Genomic DNA, 22,459 nt, shown 5'->3' on the forward strand with positions numbered 1-22,459 from the left:
GTTACCTCTGATCCGCACGATCCAATCGAATGCGGATACGATATGGCAAACTCCTGCCTCCATTCCACCCACAGCGAGAGGGGTGGAAAGAAAATACTTTGTCCCCTCTAAGGACTATGGGTACTTGTATACCCACCCCCAACCGTGCTCACTGGTGGTGGAATCAGTGAATGCACGAGAGCGCCACGGCCAGCAGGCTGCAGCGCCTAAATCAAAAGAGGCTAAGCGGCTCGACCTGTTTGGCCGTAAGGTTTACTCAGCCGGAGGGCTACAACTTAGAGCGGCGAACCAACAGGCGCTACTGAGCCGCTACAATTTCAACTCCTGGAACTCTATGGGGAAGTTTAAGGAGTTGATTCCCCAAGAGTCCAGGGAAGAGTTTGGAGCCATGGTAGAGGAGGGCAAGAAGGTGGCTCGGACCTCCTTGCAGGCCTCCTTGGACATTGCAGACTCAGCGGCGAGGACCCTGGCTTCGGGCATCGCTATGCGCAGGATCTCCTGGCTTCAGGTTTCGGGTTTGCCTCCGGAGCTGCAGCAAACCCTACAAGATCTGCCTTTTGAGGGTCATGGATTGTTCTCGGATAAGACGGACTCTCGCCTGCAGAGCCTCAAGGACTCGAGAACAATCATGCGCTCCCTGGGGATGCATGTTGTGGGCCCCCAGCGCAGGCCATTTAGGCCGCAGCCTCAGCGCTTCTACCCCCCCCCCGCCTCGTCAGAGACAGGACTCGGCCCGGAGGCGAGGGCGAGGTGGTAGAAGGAGGTGGACCGGCCCTCAACCCGGCCAGAACCAGGGGCCACCTCGACCACCTTCAGGCCCCAGGCAGAACTTTTGAAGGTGCGGTCGAGGACGGCGCCCCAGTCATCCCCCAGGATCCAGCCCCCTCCTTTCGGGATCGCCTCTCCCACTTCCACCGTGCTTGGTCCCTTATAACTTCGGACCGTTGGGTCCTCCGCACGGTGGAGAGGGGATACGCTATCCAGTTTTCTTCTATCCCCCCCCTCCTCCCCCCCTTCCCCGTCCCTCTTCAGGGACCCTTCTCACGAGCAACTTCTTATACAGGAAGTTTCTACGCTCCTCGCTATGGGGGCCATAGAGGAGGTTCCATTGGAATTAAGGGGCAGGGGATTCTATTCCCGTTATTTCCTCATTCCCAAGTCCAAAGGAGGTCTGCGACCCATCTTGGACTTGCGCGGACTCAACAAATTCGTAGTAAAGTTGAAGTTCCGCATGGTCTCTCTGGGGGCCATTATCCCTTCCCTCGATCCTGGAGACTGGTTTGCCGCCCTCGACATGAAAGACGCATACTTTCACATTGCTATTTTCCCGCCTCACAGACGCTTCCTCCGATTCGTGGTAAACAGGGTGCACTACCAATTTGCAGTCCTTCCCTTCGGACTATCTTCGGCCCCACGGGTCTTCACGAAATGTATGGCTGTCGTGGCAGCGTACCTTCGTCGGCAAGGGATACAGGTGTTCCCGTACCTAGACGACTGGCTGGTACGCGGTCGCACCAAGGAACAAGTTCGCGATCACGTCCACATAATAGTGCGCACATTCAACAAGTTGGGTATCCTACTCAACAAGGACAAATCCACTCTAGAACCTACCCAGAGAATAGAATTCATCGGTGCGGTTCTAGACTCCAGACGCGCACAAGCCATCCTGCCAGACAATCGCTTTTGCACCATCACGAGCCTCATACAGGGTCTCAAGGCCTTCCCAACTACCACGGTGAGGTCGTGCCTTACCCTCCTGGGTCACATGGCTTCATGCACGTACGTAACCAGGCATGCCAGACTTCGGCTTCGCCCACTCCAGACCTGGGTGTCATCAATATACCGCCCACATCGGGACAGCCTGAATATGGTGGTCACAATCCCGAACTCGGTCCTGACCTCCCTCACATGGTGGCTAGATCACAATGTGGTTTGCGAGGGGATGCCGTTTCACGCCCCACAACCCTCTCTGCACCTGGTCACAGACGCTTCATCTCTGGGTTGGGGCGCCCATCTCAACGAGCACCATACCCAGGGCCTGTGGACTGCACCTCAGCTAGCCCTACACATCAATGTTCGGGAACTGATGGCGGTGCGCCTGGCGTGCCAGGCATTTCTCAATCTCCTACGTGGCCGCTGTGTGTTAGTTCTCACCGACAACACCACGGCCATGTTTTACATCAACAAGCAAGGAGGAGCACGTTCGTCAATTCTATGCCAAGAGGCCATTCGCCTGTGGGACTTCTGCATCGCCCACTCAATCCATCTCACGGCATCGTTCCTCCCTGGAGTCCAGAACACTTTAGCGGACCGACTCAGCAGGTCCTTTCAAACGCACGAGTGGTCTATCCGTCCGGACATCATACATTCCGTCTTCCAGAAGTGGGGGTTTCCCCAGATAGACCTGTTTGCATCTCGAGACAACAGGAAGTGCCACGTGTTCTGCTCCCTGCAAGGTCGAGCCCCAGGCTCCCTCTCGGATGCGTTTCTCCTTCCCTGGAAAGACCACCTGTTTTATGCCTTCCCTCCGTTTCCTCTGGTCCACAAGGTACTGCTCAAATTGCGCAGAGACCAGGCACAGGTGATTCTGATCGCTCCAGCGTGGCCGAGACAACATTGGTACACCACGCTGCTGGAACTCTCGGTTCAGACACCGATCCCGCTTCCGTTGTATCCGGATCTCATCACGCAGAACCACGGCCGGCTGCGTCACCCCGACCTGCAATCACTCCACCTCACGGCGTGGCTGCTCCATGGTTCACCCAGGCAGAGCAACAGTGCTCACACTCTGTCCAACAGATTCTGCTGAGCAGTAGGAAGCCTTCAACACGGACCACATACTTGGCCAAGTGGAAGCGGTTCTCCTGTTGGTGCGAGCAACGAGCCACGTCCCCATTGCACGCACCTATTCCTCTTATTTTGGAATATCTCCTCTCCCTAAAACAGCAAGGGTTGGCGATATCTTCAATTAGAGTTCACCTGGCCGCTATATCGGCCTTCCATCCAGGGGAACTCGCGTCCTCGGTATTCTCTAACCCGATGGTCGTTAGATTCCTCAAGGGCTTAGACCGGATGTACCCACAACAACGTCAGCCCGTTCCGACGTGGGACCTCAACCTGGTTCTCTCCAAGCTCACAGGTCCTCCATTCGAGCCACTGGCCACCTGTTCACTTCTGTACCTGTCCTGGAAGACAGCCTTCCTCGTAGCCATCACCTCAGCAAGGCGCGTTTCTGAACTCAGGGCGCTTACATCCGAGCCCCCTTACACAGTTTTCCACAAGGATAAAGTGCAGCTTCGTCCACATCCTGCCTTTCTCCCTAAAGTGGTTTCTCCATTTCATATCAACCAGGATATATTTCTCCCGGTTTTTCACCCTAAACCACATGCTACTCGCCAGGATCAACGTTTGCATTCCCTGGACGTGCGAAGGGCCCTGGCCTTCTATATTGACCGCACAAAGCACTTTAGAAAGACGACGCAACTCTTCGTTGCAGTGGCCGACCGAATGAAAGGCTCACCGGTCTCCTCACAACGCCTATCCTCCTGGATTACGTCTTGCATCCGGACTTGCTACGACCTGGCAGGTGTCTCAGTACCACACCTCACCGCTCACTCCACGAGGGCCCAAGCTTCCTCGACGGCTTTCCTGGCGCAAGTTCCGATCCAGGACATTTGTAGAGCTGCGGTTTGGTCGTCAGTCCACACGTTTACAGAACACTATGCACTAGTGCAGCAGTCCAGGGACGATGCTGCCTTCGGATCAGCAGTTTTGCACACAGCAATGTCTCACTCCGACCCCACCACCTAAGTTGGGCTTGGGAGTCACCTAATGGAATGGATATGAGCAAGCACTCGAAGAAGAAAAGACGGTTACTCACCGTTGTAACTGTTGTTCTTCGAGATGTGTTGCTCATATCCATTCCAAACCCGCCCTCCGTCCCCACTGTCGGAGTAGCCGGCAAGAAGGAACTGAGGGGGCGCCGGGTCGGCTGGGGTATATATTCAGCGCCATGAAGGCGCCACTCTAGGGGGCTCCACAGCCGACCCGCCGGTGTTGCTAGGGTAAAAATCTTCCGACGATCGTGCACGCGGCGCGCACACACACCTAATGGAATGGATATGAGCAACACATCTCGAAGAACAACAGTTACAACGGTGAGTAACCGTCTTGTGTTGCTTCCTTTAGAGACTCAGCAAGTTTTAGATGATATGGTTTAATCAGAAAATCCCAATTCACTGAAACTAGAATATTTCAAAGAAGCATATTGTTTTGATGACATTTTCAACAGGAAAGGTTTTGCAGCTCCAGGATGGAATTTTTGGCCAAGGGGATGCGGGGAGGGGAACAAACAATTCCCCAGAATAGCCAATAGCCCTGTGTTTAGGGCATTCATGCAGGATATGAGAGACCCAGGTTCAAATGGCTGCGTTGCCTGATTCTTCCACACCCGAGTTGAGTGCTCTAATCACCGTGCTATTGGCTGATCTGCGATTAAGATCTCTCTCTTTTGGAAATATTTTGAAATCCCAAAAATGGATATGGAATAAACCAGACGAACTAATATTACCGTAACCATGGGACTCCCAGAGAGCCGGACACTTTCATTAATTAAATGGATAAGCCTGAGAAACTTTGGATCCTCATAATCAAACCGGTGTCCAAGCATTATCGACACAATGACATTGGACACGGCAGCATTCATCATCTTCATGGTGTCAAAGGCGCTTCCTGAAAAGCATTAAACGGCAACATTCATCATTTTGTTGGTATCCAATGGGTTTCGTACTGGAAACCATTGAAATAACTGACCTCCTTGTCCCCTTTTGGGATGACTTGCATTCCTTGGGGCAATAAAAGGGAGCTCCTTTAAGCAGAGGTACTGCTGGTGTGCAGAGAAGCAGGGCTCATTACACCTTTCCCTTATGTCAGATCCTCAGGTCAAACTTCCCGGAGAGTCAGTTTGAGATTTGCCTCAGTGAGGAACTGGCCCATTATTATTAAGCTAATCCTCCCAGCATCTTTCCCTCCCACCCTTCACACAGCCACCAATGTGCTCCAACTGGTTCCGGCTCGTCCCCTAAGTTCTGATGAGTTGGAATCAAAGGCAAAAGAGTCATGACTGAGTTAATTCCCAAGTGAGATGACTCCATGAGGGTGGGAAGAAGGGGGCTTCACAGGTCCAGATGTGGTTACGGACTTTGAATGATTACCAGTGTTACACTACGAAGCTCAACACGTGCTTACCTTTGTGGGATTCAAAATCCTTTATCAGATAATCGCATTCTTCCAGGATTTTGTTCTCAATGGTCCTCTTGCCCATACCAAAATCCCGTAAGGTCGTGAGAGTGAATCTTCTCATCACTTTCCAGTTTTCACCATGAGCAAAAATAATACCTGAAATGCAAGAGACCCCCCGCAAAAAAAACAAAACAAACCTCCAGGTAAATCTATTTTAATAGGGACAATATCATTCCTTAGTTTGAATATGAGCCGCCAGTGCCAACTAAACATAAACTTCCAGAATGCTCAGCCTCCCAAACACCAAAGGTTACATTTTCAGAGCAGTCCGCAGCAAGTAGTTGTTAATCATGCATAAAGAGTAACTTGATCACAAGGGCTGCTTTGCTTTCAACTTCACTTGGTCCTGCATTGGGTTATGTGCCTAGGTAAGACAAGCTTGTACTTCATCCTGCCTCAGTGCAGGGGTTGGACTAGATGACTTCAAGTTCCTTTCAACCCTACATTTCTATGGTTCTATAAGCTCCTATGGGGGGATTCACAAAGGTACTTAGGGGCCTAAACCCCAGACAGGTTTAAGTTCCTAATTCCCAATTTTAGGCCCCACTGAGATCCTACCAAACCCGATAAGTGTCTGAATTCATTTGGTGCCAAAATTTTCAGGATAAACATTCCCGAGGCTCCTATGTTTCTGCCTCTTTCTGGACACTTCTCTCCTGCCTAAGCCCCAGTGCAATCCATGACCTGGGGTGTTCACCTGCCTATCTCAGATTTCAAGCCCAATAGAGGAGGCAGAGGAGGTGGTACCCATTTTATAACTTTTAGCCCAGTAGTTAGAGCACTCACCTGGGATGTGGGAGACGCAGCTTCAGTTCCCCTCCGAGGCAGAGAAGAGACTTGAACAGGGGTCTGCTGAAGAGAGTGCGCTCACCATCCAGCTATGGGATAGTCTCCTTCAACCTCTCCTGTTGAAGCTGTTCCACTTTGAATAAATCATTAGAGTCACTAGACCAGGGGGAGTGGCCCCTGGATACCCCGGATGAGTGCCCTGACCACCAGGCTAAGAGACATTCATTCTCTCGCTTGCTGGCACAAAGACTCTTTTCTCCAAAGAGGAACAGCTTCTGCAGGAGAGATGGAGAGAGCCCTACTTCAGAATAGCCCATTGCTCAGTGGGTCTAGCACTCGCCTGAGAGGTGGGAGATGCCTCTCCCAGTCTTTTGTTCCCTGTCTGTCTGAGGAGGGAATTGAACCTGTGTCTTCCACATCCAGGTGAGTGCTCTAACCACTGGGCTAAAAGTTATAAGGTGGGTGGTGCCACCAGCACCTCCTCCTGCTGCTGTTTCGTGTGGATTGTATTAGGGCTTAAGCAGGAGATATGTGTCCAGATGCCTAGGAAGATGCAGAAACATAGGAGTCTAGGGCCTGTGAAGGCAGGCACCTAACACTGATTTCAGAGGGGTAGCCATGTTAGTCTGTATCAGCAAAAACAACAAAGAGACCTTCTGGCACCTTAGAGATTAACACATGTATTTCGGCATAAGCTTTGGTGGGCTATAACCCACTTCATCAGATGCATGGAATGAAAAATACAGTGGGCAGGTACAAATATACAGCACATGAAAAGATGGGAGTTGCCTTACCAAGTGGGGTTCAGTGCTAACAAGGCCAATTCAATCATGGTGGATGTGGCCCATTCCCAACAATTGACAAGAAGGTGTGAATATCAACACAGGGGAAATTATTTTTTGTAGTGACCCTGCCACTCCCAGTCTTTATTCAGGCCTAATTTGATGGTGTCAAATTTGCAAATTAATTCCAGTTCTGCAGTTTCTCGATGAAGTCTGGTTTTGAAGGTTTTTTGTTGAAGAATGGCCACTTTTAAGTCTGTTATTGAGTGTCCCGGGAGACTGAAGTGCTCTCCTACTGGTTTTTGAATGTTACAATTCTTGATGTCTGATTTGTGTCCATTTATATCCCTTGAATAGATATGCGGACAGAGGTAGCAATGGGATTTGTTGCAGGGATTGGTTCCTGGGTTAGTGTTTCTGTTGTGTGGTGTGTAATTGCTGGTGAGTACTTGCTTCAGGTTGGAGGGCTGTCTGTAAGCGAGGACTGGCCTGTCTCCCAAGGTCTGTGAGAGTGAGGGATAGTCCTTCAGGATAGGTTGTAGATCCTTGATGTTGCACTGGAGAGGTTTTAGTTGGGGGTTGTAGGTGCTGGCTAATGGCGTTCTGTTACTTTCTTTGCTGGGCCTCTCCTGTAGTAGGTGACTTCTAGCTCTGTCAATCTGTTTCTTCACTTCCCCAGGTGGGTATAGTAGTTTTTAGAATGCTTGATAGAGATCCTGAAGGTCTTTGCCTCTGTCTGAGGGACTGAAGCAAATGCAGTTGTATTTTAGGGCTTGGCTGTAGACAATGGATTATGTCATGTGCTCTGGATGAAAGCTGGAGGCATGGAGGTAAGTATAGCGGTCAGTAGGTCTGTCCGCATATATATTCAAGGGACACCATCATAGGACCTAACCACATCAGCCACACCATCAGGGGCTCGTTCACCTGCACATCTACCAATGTGATATATGCCATCATGTGCCAGCAACGCCCCTCTGCCATGTACATTGGCCAAACCGGACAGTCTCTACTCAAAAGAATAAATGGACACAAATCAGACATCAAGAATTATAACATTCAAAAATCAGTCGGAGAGTACTTCAATCTCCCTGGACACTCAATAACAGACTTAAAAGTGGCCATTCTTCAACAAAAAACTTCAAAAACAGACTTCAATGAGAACCTGCAGAATTGGAATTAATTTGCAAACTTGACACCATCAAATTAGGCCTGAATAAAGACTGGGAGTGGCTGGGTCACTACAAAAAATAGTTTTCCCTCTGTTGATACTCACACCTTCTTGTCAACTGTTGGGAATCAGCCACATCCACCCTAATTGAATTTGCCTCGTTAGCACTGACCCCCACTTGGTAAGGCAACTCCCATCTTTTCAAGTGCTGTATATTCATACCTGCCTACTGTATTTTTCACTCCAAGCATCTGATGAAGTAGGTTATAGCCCACGAAAGCTTATGCCCAAATACATTTGTTATTCTCTAAGGTACCACAAGGACTCCTCGTTGTTTTTACCTAACACTGAGTTACACACCTAAGCTGTCTGACTCCAGGAGAGGGGTTTCTGCTTGTGGATTGCTAGCAGACCTAGGTGCCTCCATGCAGCCCACACTTAGAAACCTATCTCAGTGAGAAGTTTCAGAGTAGCAGCCGTGTTAGTCTGTATCCGCAAAAAGAAGAACAGGAGGACTTGTGGCACCTTAGAGACTAACAAATTTATTAGAGCATAAGCTTTCGTGGACTACAGCCCACTTCTGCATCCGAAGAAGTGGGCTGTAGTCCACGAAAGCTTATGCTCTAATAAATTTGTTAGTCTCTAAGGTGCCACAAGTCCTCCTGTTCTTCTTTTATCTCAGTGAGGGAGCAGGGCTTAGTACACACCCCTCACATCAGCATCTCCCATTGGCCTACTTAGGCAGTTCCCTGCCTAGCATGTTAGGTGCTTAGTTCTTCCCATTCATTGTATAGGGAACCTACATGCCTGACTCAGGCTTTGTGGATCGCAGGGTCATTTTTTTGTGATTTTCTAGGTGACGAAGAGTTAGGCGTTGTTGCATTCTGTTTACAACACTTAAGATGGTGGCAAGTGAGGATGGCAGCTGAAAGTAGGAAGCTTTTTGGGCCACATAGGAAGAAGCGGGGAGTGAGAAAGGTACTCAGCCACCAACAGTGGTGAGCTGGAGCTGGTTCCCACCGGTTCGCAAGCCACCGGCAGCTGGGCAGCTCAGCTCGCGTGTCCTGCTGCTTTGAGCGGCCGCTTGTAAGGTAAGGGGGGGGCTGCGAGCTCCAGGGCCGCCCAGGGGTCAATTTGCCCCAGGCCCTGCAGGGGCCCCCGGCCCCATGAAGATGTCTCTCCCCGGCCTCTGTCCAGCAGAGCCGGCGAGCCGAGCAGCAGGAGCTCGGCAACACTCCAACGTTTTGTCGGGTGTAAGAAAAACATCATCAGCTACCTCGCAATTATTGGCGGGGAGGGGGGAAGAAAGCTAGAGGGGACAGAGAAGCAGCCTAAAGAGCCAAATGTGCTTGCAAGCTTTCTAATTAAATATTGTCACTTCCCTCCACTGGTTACTTGGGGGGTAGGCCGCCGTTGGGAGAAAGTTGTATAGTTTTGCAATTTAAAAAAATATAATTTCCGTTCTAGGGACAATGTTTTAGAATAGTTGGTCGTGAGTATTTTAATAATTATATGTTACGAGGAAAACTGTGGTCAGTGCTTTACTAAAAAATAATAGGGCGCTTGCTTTTTTCTATCCCAGTGGCTGTTATCCTGTACTACAGTCCTGTATTACTAATGTTTCTATTTCAAAAACTAACAACACTAGTCAGGGGGGGGGGGGGAATGTTCCTCCACTATCCTGCAGCTGCAGCCCTGTTTCACCTACTCAGATAAAGCTCTACCAGAACTTACCCGGCCCCCCCGAGCACCCGACCCGGCACCCGAGTCCCCGGCCCGGCCCGGCACCCGGCCCCCCCGAGCACCGCCGGCACCCGGCACCCGAGCCGCCGGCCAAGCCCCCCGGCCCGGCACTGGGCCCCCCCGAGCACCGCCGGCACCCGAGCCGCCGGCCGAGCGGCCCGGCCCGGCACCGGGCCCCCCCGAGCACCGCCGGCACCCGGCCCGGCACCCGAGCCGCCGGCCGAGCCCCCCGGCCCGGTCCGGCACCGGGCCCCCCCCCGAGCACCGCCGGCCGAGCAACCGGCACCCGAGCCGCCCGGCCCCGGGCCCCCCCGAGCACCGCCGGCCGAGCACCCGGCACCCGAGCCGCCGGCCGAGCCGCCCGGCCCCGGGCCCCCCCGAGCACCGCCGGCCGAGCCCCCGGCCCGGCACCACCGGCCAGGCCCCCCGAGCCCCCGGCCAGGCACCCGAGCCGCCGACCGCATGTCCGATTTTCCCGGACATGTCCGGCTTTTTGGGATTTCCCCCCGGACGGGGATTTGGAGCCCAAAAAGCCGGACATGTCCGGGAAAATCCGGACGTATGGTAACCCTAAATAATGCCCCTTTGTATATCTCCTGTAACATTTTTGTATCGAGTCCCCAGTGTCTTGGTCTTATCTTTGGCAGCAACAAAACTGCTGCATGGAAGCATACAAGTAATAATTTATGCTCTCCAAACTATTTCGATTTCTCGGCCCTTCAGAACAAATCCCTGTCAGAAGAAGAATGTTTACAATGGTCAGAGCATAAAACAGTCTTATCATTAGGTAAGAGAGAAAAGAAATCTCACCATTTCCTCTTGCAAATTTTTCAAATATTGGGATTTTAGGCCTTTCTGCAAATGCATCTGCCTGGTTCACAAGAGCCTCCTTCACCATCTTGTATCCCGACAGCACCACCATATTCTTGGGTCCCATCTGAATGCTGAAGACTGGGCCATATTTCTCAGACAGCTTAAATATAGGGAGGAGGGGGAAAGCATTATATATTTCCATGCTACTCTTATAGAAACTGTTTCAATTTGATTTTAAAATACACAAGCTAGAGCTGTGTCTTTTTCTTCTGCCTGCAAATATAGCTGACTGAACAAGTGCCAGGTTCAACATCCGGACAAGAGACAGTTATACACACTGCTGCTCTCCTGCTGCTGTTTATTTTGTTCGGCAAAAGCATCGTAAGATTTTAAGTTTTGCTATAATATGGGCATAGAGCTTAAGAATGCTGGGTACATAGAGTGTGTCCAACACCCACTGAAACAATCTTTAATGTACCCTCAGAGCACCCTGTGAGGTAGAGAAGTGCTATCAGCCCATTTTACAGGCAGGGAATTGAGGCACAGAGTGACTTGCCTAAGGTCACACAGGAAGTCTTTGGCAGAGCAGGGAATTGAAGACAAGTCTCCATGGCCTAGGCTAGTGTCCTACTTATTGAAACATAGGACCAGGCTTTGCACTAATGTCTATGACAAACTTACCATGTAAACTCATTAGCTTTGTAACCCTGTTTAAAAGAAAAACAGGTTCTACAAATGAGACAATGCTTGGCTCCCTGGGAATTGCCCTCAGGAGGGAATTCTGTAAAGGACCTATATCCACCTCTACCCGCATACAGCAATTACAGACAGTATAATGGGCTACAGAAAAGACGGTTACTCACCGTTGTAACTGTTGTTCTTCGAGATGTGTTGCTCATATCCATTCCATTAGGTGTGTGCGCGCCGCGTGCACGATCGTCGGAAGATTTTTACCCTAGCAACACCGGCGGGTCGGCTGTGGAGCCCCCTAGAGTGGCGCCTTCATGGCGCTGAATATATACCCCAGCCGACCCGGCGCCCCCTCAGTTCCTTCTTGCCGGCTACTCCGACAGTGGGGACGGAGGGCGGGTTTGGAATGGATATGAGCAACACATCTCGAAGAACAACAGTTACAACGGTGAGTAACCGTCTTTTCTTCTTCGAGTGCTTGCTCATATCCATTCCATTAGGTGACTCCCAAGCCCAACTCAGGTGGTGGGGTCGGAGTGAGACATTGCTGTGTGCAAAACTGCTGATCCGAAGGCAGCATCGTCCCTGGACTGCTGCACTAGTGCATAGTGTTCTGTAAATGTGTGGACTGACGACCAAACCGCAGCTCTACAAATGTCCTGTATCGGAACTTGCGCCAGGAAAGCCGTCGAGGAAGCTTGGGCCCTCGTGGAGTGGGCGGTGAGGTGCGGTGCTGAGACACCTGCCAGGTCATAGCAAGTCCGGATGCAAGACGTAATCCAGGAGGATAGGCGTTGTGAGGAGACCGGTGAGCCTTTCATTCGGTCGGCCACTGCAACGAAGAGTTGCGTCGTCTTTCTAAAGTGCCTTGTGCGGTCAATATAGAAAGCCAGGGCCCTGCGTACGTCCAGAGAATGCAAACGTTGATCCTGGCGAGTAGCATGTGGTTTAGGATGAAAGACCGGGAGAAATATATCCTGGTTGATATGAAAAGGAGAAACCACCTTAGGGAGAAAGGCAGGATGTGGACGAAGCTGCACTTTATCCTTGTGGAAAACTGTGTAAGGGGGCTCGGATGTAAGCGCCCTGAGTTCAGAAACGCGCCTTGCTGAGGTGATGGCTACGAGGAAGGCTGTCTTCCAGGACAGGTACAGAAGTGAACAGGTGGCCAGTGGCTCGAATGGAGGACCTGTGAGCTTGGAGAGAACCAGGTTGAGGTCCCACGTCGGAACGGGCTGACGTTGTTGTGGGTACGTCCGGTCTAAGCCCTTGAGGAATCTAACGACCATCGGGTTAGAGAATACCGAGGACGCGAGTTCCCCTGGATGGAAGGCCGATATAGCGGCCAGGTGAACTTTAATTGAAGATATCGCCAACCCTTGCTGTTTTAGGGATAGGAGATATTCCAAAATGAGAGGGATAGGTGCGTGCAACGGGGACGTGGCTCGCTGTTCGCACCAACAGGAGAACCGCTTCCACTTGGCCAAGTATGTGGTCCGTGTTGAGGGCTTCCTACTGCTCAGCAGAATCTGTTGGACAGAGTGAGAACACTGTTGCTCTGCCTGGGTGAACCATGGAGCAGCCACGCCGTGAGGTGGAGTGATTGCAGGTCGGGGTGACGCAGCCGGCCGTGGTTCTGCGTGATGAGATCCGGATACAACGGAAGCGGGATCGGTGTCCGAACCGAGAGTTCCAACAGCGTGGTGTACCAATGTTGTCTCGGCCACGCTGGAGCGATCAGAATTACCTGTGCCTGGTCTCTGCGCAATTTGAGCAGTACCTTGTGGACCAGAGGAAACGGAGGGAAGGCATAAAACAGGTGGTCTTTCCAGGGAAGGAGAAACGCATCCGAGAGGGAGCCCGGAGCTCGACCTTGCAGGGAGCAGAACACGTGGCACTTCCTGTTGTCTCGAGATGCAAACAGGTCTATGTGGGGAAACCCCCACTTCTGGAAGACGGAATGTATAATGTCCGGACGGATAGACCACTCGTGCGTTTGAAAGGACCTGCTGAGCCGGTCCGCCAGAGTATTCTGGACTCCAGGGAGGAACGATGCCGTGAGATGGATTGAGTGGGCGATGCAGAAGTCCCACAGGCGAATGGCCTCTTGGCATAGAATTGACGAACGTGCTCCTCCCTGCTTGTTGATGTAAAACATGGCCGTGGTGTTGTCGGTGAGAACTAACACACAGCGGCCACGTAGGAGATTGAGAAATGCCTGGCACGCCAGGCGCACCGCCATCAGTTCCCGAACATTGATGTGCAGGGCTAGCTGAGGTGCAGTCCACAGGCCCTGGGTATGGTGCTCGTTGAGATGGGCGCCCCAACCCAGAGATGAAGCGTCTGTGACCAGGTGCAGAGAGGGTTGTGGGGCGTGAAACGGCATCCCCTCGCAAACCACATTGTGATCTAGCCACCATGTGAGGGAGGTCAGGACCGAGTTCGGGATTGTGACCACCATATTCAGGCTGTCCCGATGTGGGCGGTATATTGATGACACCCAGGTCTGGAGTGGGCGAAGCCGAAGTCTGGCATGCCTGGTTACGTACGTGCATGAAGCCATGTGACCCAGGAGGGTAAGGCACGACCTCACCGTGGTAGTTGGGAAGGCCTTGAGTCCCTGTATGAGGCTCGTGATGGTGCAAAAGCGATTGTCTGGCAGGATGGCTTGTGCGCGTCTGGAGTCTAGAACCGCACCGATGAATTCTATTCTCTGGGTAGGTTCTAGAGTGGATTTGTCCTTGTTGAGTAGGATACCCAACTTGTTGAATGTGCGCACTATTATGTGGACGTGATCGCGAACTTGTTCCTTGGTGCGACCGCGTACCAGCCAGTCGTCTAGGTACGGGAACACCTGTATCCCTTGCCGACGAAGGTACGCTGCCACGACAGCCATACATTTCGTGAAGACCCGTGGGGCCGAAGATAGTCCGAAGGGAAGGACTGCAAATTGGTAGTGCACCCTGTTTACCACGAATCGGAGGAAGCGTCTGTGAGGCGGGAAAATAGCAATGTGAAAGTATGCGTCTTTCATGTCGAGGGCGGCAAACCAGTCTCCAGGATCGAGGGAAGGGATAATGGCCCCCAGAGAGACCATGCGGAACTTCAACTTTACTACGAATTTGTTGAGTCCGCGCAAGTCCAAGATGGGTCGCAGACCTCCTTTGGACTTGGGGATGAGGAAATAACGGGAGTAGAATCCCCTGCCCCTTAATTCCACTGGAACCTCCTCTATGGCCCCCATAGCGAGGAGCGTAGAAACTTCCTGTATAAGAAGTTGCTCGTGAGAAGGGTCCCTGAAGAGGGACGGGGAAGGGGGGGAGGAGGGGGGGATAGAAGAAAACTGGATAGCGTATCCCCTCTCCACCGTGCGGAGGACCCAACGGTCCGAAGTTATAAGGGACCAAGCACGGTGGAAGTGGGAGAGGCGATCCCGAAAGGAGGGGGCTGGATCCTGGGGGATGACTGGGGCGCCGTCCTCGACCGCACCTTCAAAAGTTCTGCCTGGGGCCTGAAGGTGGTCGAGGTGGCCCCTGGTTCTGGCCGGGTTGAGGGCCGGTCCACCTTCTTCTACCACCTCGCCCTCGCCTCCGGGCCGAGTCTTGTCTCTGACGAGGCGGGGGGGGTTAGAAGCGCTGAGGTTGCGGCCTAAATGGCCTGCGCTGGGGGCCCACAACATGCATCCCCAGGGAGCGCATGATTGTTCTCGAGTCCTTGAGGCTCTGCAGGCGGGAGTCCGTCTTATCCGAGAACAATCCATGCCCCTCAAAAGGCAGATCTTGTAGGGTTTGCTGCAGCTCCGGAGGCAAACCCGAAACCTGAAGCCAGGAGATCCTGCGCATAGCGATGCCCGAAGCCAGGGTCCTCGCCGCTGAGTCTGCAATGTCCAAGGAGGCCTGCAAGGAGGTCCGAGCCACCTTCTTGCCCTCCTCTACCATGGCTCCAAACTCTTCCCTGGACTCTTGGGGAATCAACTCCTTAAACTTCCCCATAGAGTTCCAGGAGTTGAAATTGTAGCGGCTCAGTAACGCCTGTTGGTTCGCCGCTCTCAGTTGTAGCCCTCCGGCTGAGTAGACCTTACGGCCAAACAGGTCGAGCCGCTTAGCCTCTTTTGATTTAGGCGCTGCAGCCTGCTGGCCGTGGCGCTCTCGTGCATTCACTGATTCCACCACCAGTGAGCACGGTTGGGGGTGGGTGTACAAGTACCCATAGTCCTTAGAGGGGACAAAGTATTTTCTTTCCACCCCTCTCGCTGTGGGTGGAATGGAGGCAGGAGTTTGCCATATCGTATCCGCATTCGATTGGATCGTGCGGATCAGAGGTAACGCCACCCTCGATGGGACATCTGCTCCAAGGATGTTCACGATCGGGTCGTGCACCTCCACTATCTCCTCCGCCTGCAGGTCCATATTACGGGCCATCCTACGCAGGAGATCCTGGTGAGCCCGAAGATCTATCGGAGGGGGACCCGTACATGAAGTGCCCGCCACTGCCTCGTCCGGAGAGGAGGAAGAGGATGCCTCCGGTGGTACCGGATCCAAGGGGGGGTCCTGATCCCTTTGCTCTTGGGCCGGGGCATCACCTGCACTTGGGTCCCTGGTGTCGGGTGGCGTGGACACCGAAGCCTCCATGCCTCCTGGCGGAGGCCGAGAGATGGTGGATTCTGGGGCCCTTCTAACCGAGTGACCCGAGCGAGAGGTCGATGGTATTGGAGCCCCTTGTTCTTGGTGGTATGCCCACGGGGTCCAAAACGACCAGTGAGATGGTCCATGAGATTGGTCCTCTGCCATCTCCTGCCAGTGGCCGAAATTTTGTTCATCGGCGCGCCCTTGAGGGGGGTATGCCGATCTCGACAAGTCCTCCGAGGAGCGGGACACCGATCTAGACGGCCATGGCGGTGCCGAGAGAGATGAAACCATCCCGGTGGGCTGCGGTGCCGCACGGTGCCGGTCCGGAGATGATCTATCTCTGCGCGGTGCCGGCGATCGGTGCCGGGACCGCGACCGGTGCCGATGACCTCGTCGGTGCCGGGAGTCAGATCTGGACCTCGACGAGGACCTGGAGTATGCCCGGTGCCGGGAGCGACCCCTCGACGTCGAGCGCCGACCGTAGCGGTGCCGAGAACTACGTCTCGACGTTGATCGGTGCCGACGATCATAGCGGTGCCGAGACGTAGAACGGTGCCGCGAAGTAGATCTTGGCCGCGAGTACGACCGGTGCCGAGACGATATTCGGCGCCGGGACTGCGAGCGGCGTGGGGACCTGCTTCGGGACCTGGACCGGTGCCGAGGTTCCAGCCCTTGTGATGGTGGGCGCATCAAAGCAGGTTTCCCCCTCGACTGGACCGGGCGAGTCAACGGTGCAGTCGGTGCCGGTGGCTGAGGCGGTGCCGGCTCCGTGAGAGCTATTAAGTCTCTCGCCGCCGCGAAGGTCTCTGGAGTCGACGGGAGGCACTGTATCACCGCCGGCCTGGGGGGAGACGCTATTTGCACCGGACTCAACGGCCTCGGCGCCGGAGTCGACGGTGCCGGAGGCAACTGTTTCCGTTGCTCCACCGGTGGACGCGGCTCTACCCCCGACACTGGGGGAGCTGGCGTCTTCGGCACTGATGTCCCCGTCTTATGGGCTTTTTTATGCCCTGGGGATAAGGACCGGCGCCGAGGCACTTGCTGTGTCTGCGGTGCCGACGAGGTCCGGTGCCGGGGAGGCTTGTCTGACGCCACTCGCGTGGTCGTCGCAGCCGGTGCCGCCGGGGCACTGCGCACCGAGGTGCTAGGTGCCGGGGCCTTGCTCGTGGAAGGAGCGTCCGGGCTAAGAGCCGCCTCCATCAGAAGTTGCCTGAGCCGAAAGTCCCGCTCCTTCTTCGTTCTCGGACGAAAGGCCTTACAGATTTTACACTTGTCTGTCTGGTGTGACTCTCCCAGGCACTTCAGACAAGATTCGTGCGGGTCGCTCGTGGGCATAGGTTTAGCGCAGGAGGCGCACAGCTTGAAGCCGGGAGCGTTGGGCATGAGCCCGGCCCCGCGGCCGGGGGAGAAAAGGGGGGAGACGACCCCCTTAACCCCCTGGACTATTTAGAACAACTTTAAAACTACTTAACTAACTTACAACAAACTCTAAGACTATAACTATAACTACAACTATGATACAACAAGAAAGCTAGGGAAAGTGGAGAACAGCTAAGCAGCGCTCCACAGTTCCAACGACCGTCAGGGGCGGTAAGAAGGAACTGAGGGGGCGCCGGGTCGGCTGGGGTATATATTCAGCGCCATGAAGGCGCCACTCTAGGGGGCTCCACAGCCGACCCGCCGGTGTTGCTAGGGTAAAAATCTTCCGACGATCGTGCACGCGGCGCGCACACACCTAATGGAATGGATATGAGCAAGCACTCGAAGAAGAATACCAGTTAGCAGCAAATACTGACCATTAGAACTGGACAGGAACTTATTTCCTTTTCACACATACAAATTTAACAAAAATGATTTTTAATTGACATTTGTCAGGATTTCACAAAACACTATTTTGTTCAATCTTTGAACAAAAACAAAACAATGAACAATGAACAATAAACAAATTATTTTGTGACCAACTTTACTGAGCCTAGTTCTTACACTGTACATTTATTTCAAGGCCAAAGTGAATCAGTGGTTTTTCTGTAGATGGGCTTGTGATCGTTGATATTATGAATATCACCAAATATATGCTCCGTGCTTTGCAGACAGATAGGAATACACAGTGCTCTCCTCGAATAGCTGACAATCTTGGCTCCAATCTTGCTTTGAAAGCTGCTTGTGCAGAGCCTTCTGTCTGCATGGACTCTCATTATTATTATTTCTCATCGGTGTTACCGTAACATTTAGGAGCTCCGTCAGGGACCAGGACTCCATGGTGCTAGATGTTGTACAAACACAGAACATGACGATGGGCCTTGCTCCAAGGGGCATAAAATCTACGTACCATTTGGCTCCGCATGACTGCATGGGCATAGGGGTCTGTGCTAGCAGATCCTGTTGCAGGATCAAGGCCCAAATAGACAATGAAGAGATGAAGGATGGGGCCTGGGATACAGCAAAAGGCAAGTGATGAGATGTGACTGTTACAGTCCAACTAATATAAGCTCTTCAACAGTGGCCAGTGCCAGATGCTTCAGAGGGAATGAACATTCCTGGGCTATTTTGAGTGATCCTGCCCTGGTCATCCAGTCCCAGATTCTGACAGTTGGAGGTTTTGGAACACCCAGACCATGGGGTTGCATCCCTGACCATCTTGGCTAATATCCTCCATGAACTTATCTTATTCTTTTTTGAAGCCAGTTATACTTTTGGTCTTCCAGCTACTAGATCTCGTTATGCCTTTGTCGACTAGCTTCAGGAACCCCCTATTGTCAGATACCTTCTCCTTGTGCAGGTGCTTATAAACTATCAAGTCACCTCTTAACTTTCCCTTGGTGAAACCGACCAGCCTTCTTTGGCCTCACCTTTTATGATGCATTTCCCAGACCTCTAGTTGTTTCTGTTGCTCTTCCTTGAACCCGGTTCCATTTGTCAGCACACTTTCCATTTGTCAACAGGGGCCATGGTGGGTTGGATGTGGGATGGGGGAGGCAGCGGGGGCCTGGGATGATGAAAGGATGAATGCAGGGCCAGGAAGGCAGCAGAGCCAGGGGAGATGAAGGTGGGTGGTGAGCCCTGTAGCTGCCTGGCTGTAGCGGAGGGTTGGCACCCGCTGCCGTGTGGCCTGGTGTCAACACCCAAGGCAAGAGCCCGGAGCCAGAGGCTGGAGCTGTATGGCCAGGCCCAGGGATCAGTGCCCGTGGCCAGAACCAGGAGCTTTGGCAAGAGCTGCACAGCTGGGGCCAGAGGCTGGAGCCCAAGGCCAGTGCCCGCTGTGACGCAGCCAGAGCCCAGAGCTGGGTGCTGGAGCCCAGGGCCACATGGCCGGAGGCGGGGCTCAGTGCCCACCGCCACTATGCCAAAACCAGCACTCGCTGCTGCGCAACTGGGGCTGGGGATTGGTGCCTAGGGCCAGCGTCTCTCAGAGCCCAGGGTCAGTGCCTGCTGCCGCACAGCCAGGGCCAGGGATCTGCACCCAGGCTCAGCGGCCAGGACTGGGGGTTGGCGTGTGCATCCGGCGATTGGTGCCTGGGCCAGCAGCTGCCACTAGGGTTTTGGGTTGGAACCTGGGGCTGGGGGTTGTGCCAGCGGCCAGAGCCCAGAGCTGGAACAGGAGCTGGGAGTTGGCACCCGAAGCACCATGGCTGGAGCCCCGGTCTGCACAGCCAGTCTCCCTAAGTCCTGCTGCTGGAGCCCACCTCCCAACCACCCCAGGGCTAAAACCCCCATAGATACAGAAGAGAACTCAACTTCCTCCTGCAGCATTGTCCCTCAGCACCACCATCTCCAGGGGCTGTGCCAATGCTTTGCCGTCTCCCCCTCCCCCATCACCGCCTAGGAGGCTGTCATGGCCACAGGAAAACCCCCTTGTGGCCGCTTGAGAAACACTGGATTAGTCTTTCCCCAGGGGCATGGAGCGACTCTTCAGAGACCACTTCAGCTCAGTGGCTGAAAGTGCCCCCGCGGCCATCGGGAACTTACACAGCACCTCTGTGTGAGGCAGGAGGACCCCAGAGGGGCTTATCCCCAGACATGCCCCACCTGCTCCTGCTGCAGGCAGGGGGTCCCATGGGGCAGGGCTCCAGGACAGGCAGAATAAGTACACTCTCCGCATGGTCTCTTCATGTCCACCACCACCACCACCCCCAGTTTAGCCTGTACTGAAAGTACTGTTAATTATTATCACTAATGAACATTTGTGTCACATTCTCTCCGTGACCTGTGACAAGCTTGGCAGCGCTGCTTTAAGATATATTAAATAAAGCCCAGCAGAGATAAAAGTGCTAGATAGGCCTGATAAACATACATACAAAGCAAACACTGGATTGGTCTTTGCCCCCTAGGCATTTACACAGCACCTCTGTGTGAGGCAGGACCCCCAGCCAGGCCCACCTGCTCCTGCTGCAGACAGGGGGCTTACATGGGGCGGGGCTCCAGGGCAGGCAGGATAAGTGCACCCCCTGCAGGGTCCCTTCATGTCCACCACCGCCACCACCCCTGGTTTAGCCTGTACTGAAAGTATTGTTAATTATTATCATTAATGAACGTTTCTGTCACAATCTCTCCGTGACCTGCGACAGGCTTGTGCAGTGCTGCTTTAAGATATGTTGAGTTTAGCCCAGCACACATCAAAGTTCTAGATAAACAAGCATACAACTGCAGACCGAAGGGCCCGCTTTGTCCGCATTAAGAGTTTCCCCTCGCAGTGCGCACTGCTTCTAAAAATGGGGACTCCTACATTTTGCCTAGCTTGCATTGTTCCATCTGCCATTTACAACTATGAGATCAAGTACAGCCTGCCCAGTCCATTGCATTTGAAAGTGTTACCTCAAGCAAAGTTCGGTAAGGTCTCTTCAGGTTCAGCTGGTGGAGATTTCCAAGGATGGGTAAAGGTCGTGGTCCTGGAGGGGAATTCAGGCAGGCTCTCTTATTCCAGCCCCTTTTCACAGTGAGAATAGAGACAAAAGTTACCACAAATAGCAGCAGTATGACAATTGGATCTGCCAGTGTCATTTTTTGGGATTGATATTGAGCTAGGGAGGAATTTTCCAAAAAAAATGTATGGTAAGAATGCAGCCTAATCTATCTGTCTCCACAAACAGACTGATCAGCTTTGTTTAAAATGTCTGTCCCCAACATGTTTTATCTCCACTCCCTATCCCATGATGCCTAATTTAACCCCATTATTGCCAGGGAAAAATCATTCATTATGAAAACATTATCTGCAGCTTCTTCCTTTGAAAAGTACTGTGGATTGAATGGCTGCACATTCTGGTTTACTGGGATTATCCTGGTTCTAGTGAGACTGGGGTTTGAACAGAACACCGGGACATCTGTCATGGTATGTCTCACGCAAACCTGGTCGTATGTCACCTCACTTCCTGCTGGCTGCCACTTGACTATCACTCATGGCCCCAGGAATTGCCCCCACATCACCCTTGATGAAAGATAGTGACCATAGGACAAGATACTCTACTTTTGAGATGTTATGTGATCAGAATTGATTATTTAAACAATATACATTCATAACTGTATTTGGGCCGATAGGAGACAATAAAGACATGCAAATGTTAGATTAATATTGATTATTTTCTTAATTAGCTAAGGAAACAGACTTTTAATAAATTAAATACACTGGCATCTTTTTAAAAGCCTTTTAATGTACATTTCCCCAAAATATAGTCCTAGAACTGGAAGTGAAGGAAAAAGAGGTTTCACGGAATCATAGAAGTAAGGACGGGAAGGGGCCTCAATAGGTCATCTAGTTCTAGTCCTGTCCCCTGCACCCAAAGCAGGACTAAGTAATAACTAGACCATTTCTGCCAAGTGTTTGTCTAACTCCTTTGACAGCCTGAATGACTTAGTGTCCAGACAGAAAGAAGAATGATGGTTGAGAAGTGGGAATGGTGGGAAATGGGGGCGAGGGACATGCACACAGGCCATGGCATGAGGTGTGTGTGTGTACCTCTTGGATTCCGGGGAGTGGGCGGGCTGGTCACCCACTCCTGCCCTGAAAGGGCTTGAAGCCAGCCCTGGGAGAGGGCTGGGGCTGCGAGCTGAAGGCTCGCTGATTGGGGAAGCAGCTGCAGCTAGGCCATGCCCCAGTCAGACTGCAGCTGGCCCTATAAAAGCCAGTGAAGCCAGGAGCTGAGAGGACTCTCCCTCTAGCTCTTGAGGGAGAAGGGCCTGGCTGCTTAGGAGCTGAGAAAGAGTACCTAAAGTGGAGCAGCGCTGGGGGAAGGCTAGAGGAGCTGGGGGAGCTCCAGCCTGGAAACCCCCCAGGCTGCAGGCTGTGTTAAAGGCTGGAAAGGGTACTGGGGTTGCAGAGGGGCAGTCCAAGGGTAGTCAGAGGCAGCAGGTCCAAACCCTCCTTGCCGATGATGAATGGCTTACATACTGCAGTCCGCCCCAGTGAATGGGGGCTAGATGGTGACTGGCAGTAACCAAAGACTGAGGCGAGGTGGGGATAGGGGGTTGGGGGTTCCCTGGGGAGGGGAGACCCAGCGAGATTGTGGGGTACTGCAGGGGGCAGCACCCTGGCCTGAAATGGGCACCGG

General features: G+C 52.9%; 1 protein-coding gene and 1 long non-coding RNA gene across 4 annotated transcripts in view; one reads left to right on the forward strand and one right to left on the reverse strand.

Moving 5' to 3' along the window:
• The window catches only part of LOC101951772 (cytochrome P450 2K1-like), a 27,726-nt gene extending 6,811 nt beyond the window's left edge, over positions 1-20,915 (reverse strand). The window contains exons 1-4 of one of the 2 annotated variants that reach the window (XM_005314167.5): positions 20,730-20,915; positions 10,597-10,759; positions 5,248-5,397; positions 4,571-4,731 (exon numbers count right to left, since the gene is read on the reverse strand). In XM_005314167.5, coding sequence (XP_005314224.1) covers positions 4,571-4,731; positions 5,248-5,397; positions 10,597-10,759; positions 20,730-20,915 — 660 coding nt within the window. Of the gene's footprint in view, positions 1-4,570; positions 4,732-5,247; positions 5,398-10,596; positions 10,760-19,943; positions 20,043-20,729 lie in introns of those variants that run through there. The other variant, XM_065587507.1, reaches the window with a different exon arrangement.
• Positions 8,747-22,459, forward strand: part of LOC122173253 (uncharacterized) — a 79,466-nt gene continuing 65,753 nt past the window's right edge. For both annotated transcript variants that reach the window (XR_010599365.1, XR_010599364.1), the window contains exons 1-2: positions 8,747-9,134; positions 10,885-10,980. This is a non-coding gene — a long non-coding RNA (uncharacterized LOC122173253). The remainder of the gene's footprint in view (positions 9,135-10,884; positions 10,981-22,459) is intronic.

This window comes from Chrysemys picta, chromosome 3 (assembly GCF_011386835.1).
Source record: "Chrysemys picta bellii isolate R12L10 chromosome 3, ASM1138683v2, whole genome shotgun sequence".
Classification (NCBI taxonomy): domain Eukaryota; kingdom Metazoa; phylum Chordata; order Testudines; family Emydidae; genus Chrysemys; species Chrysemys picta.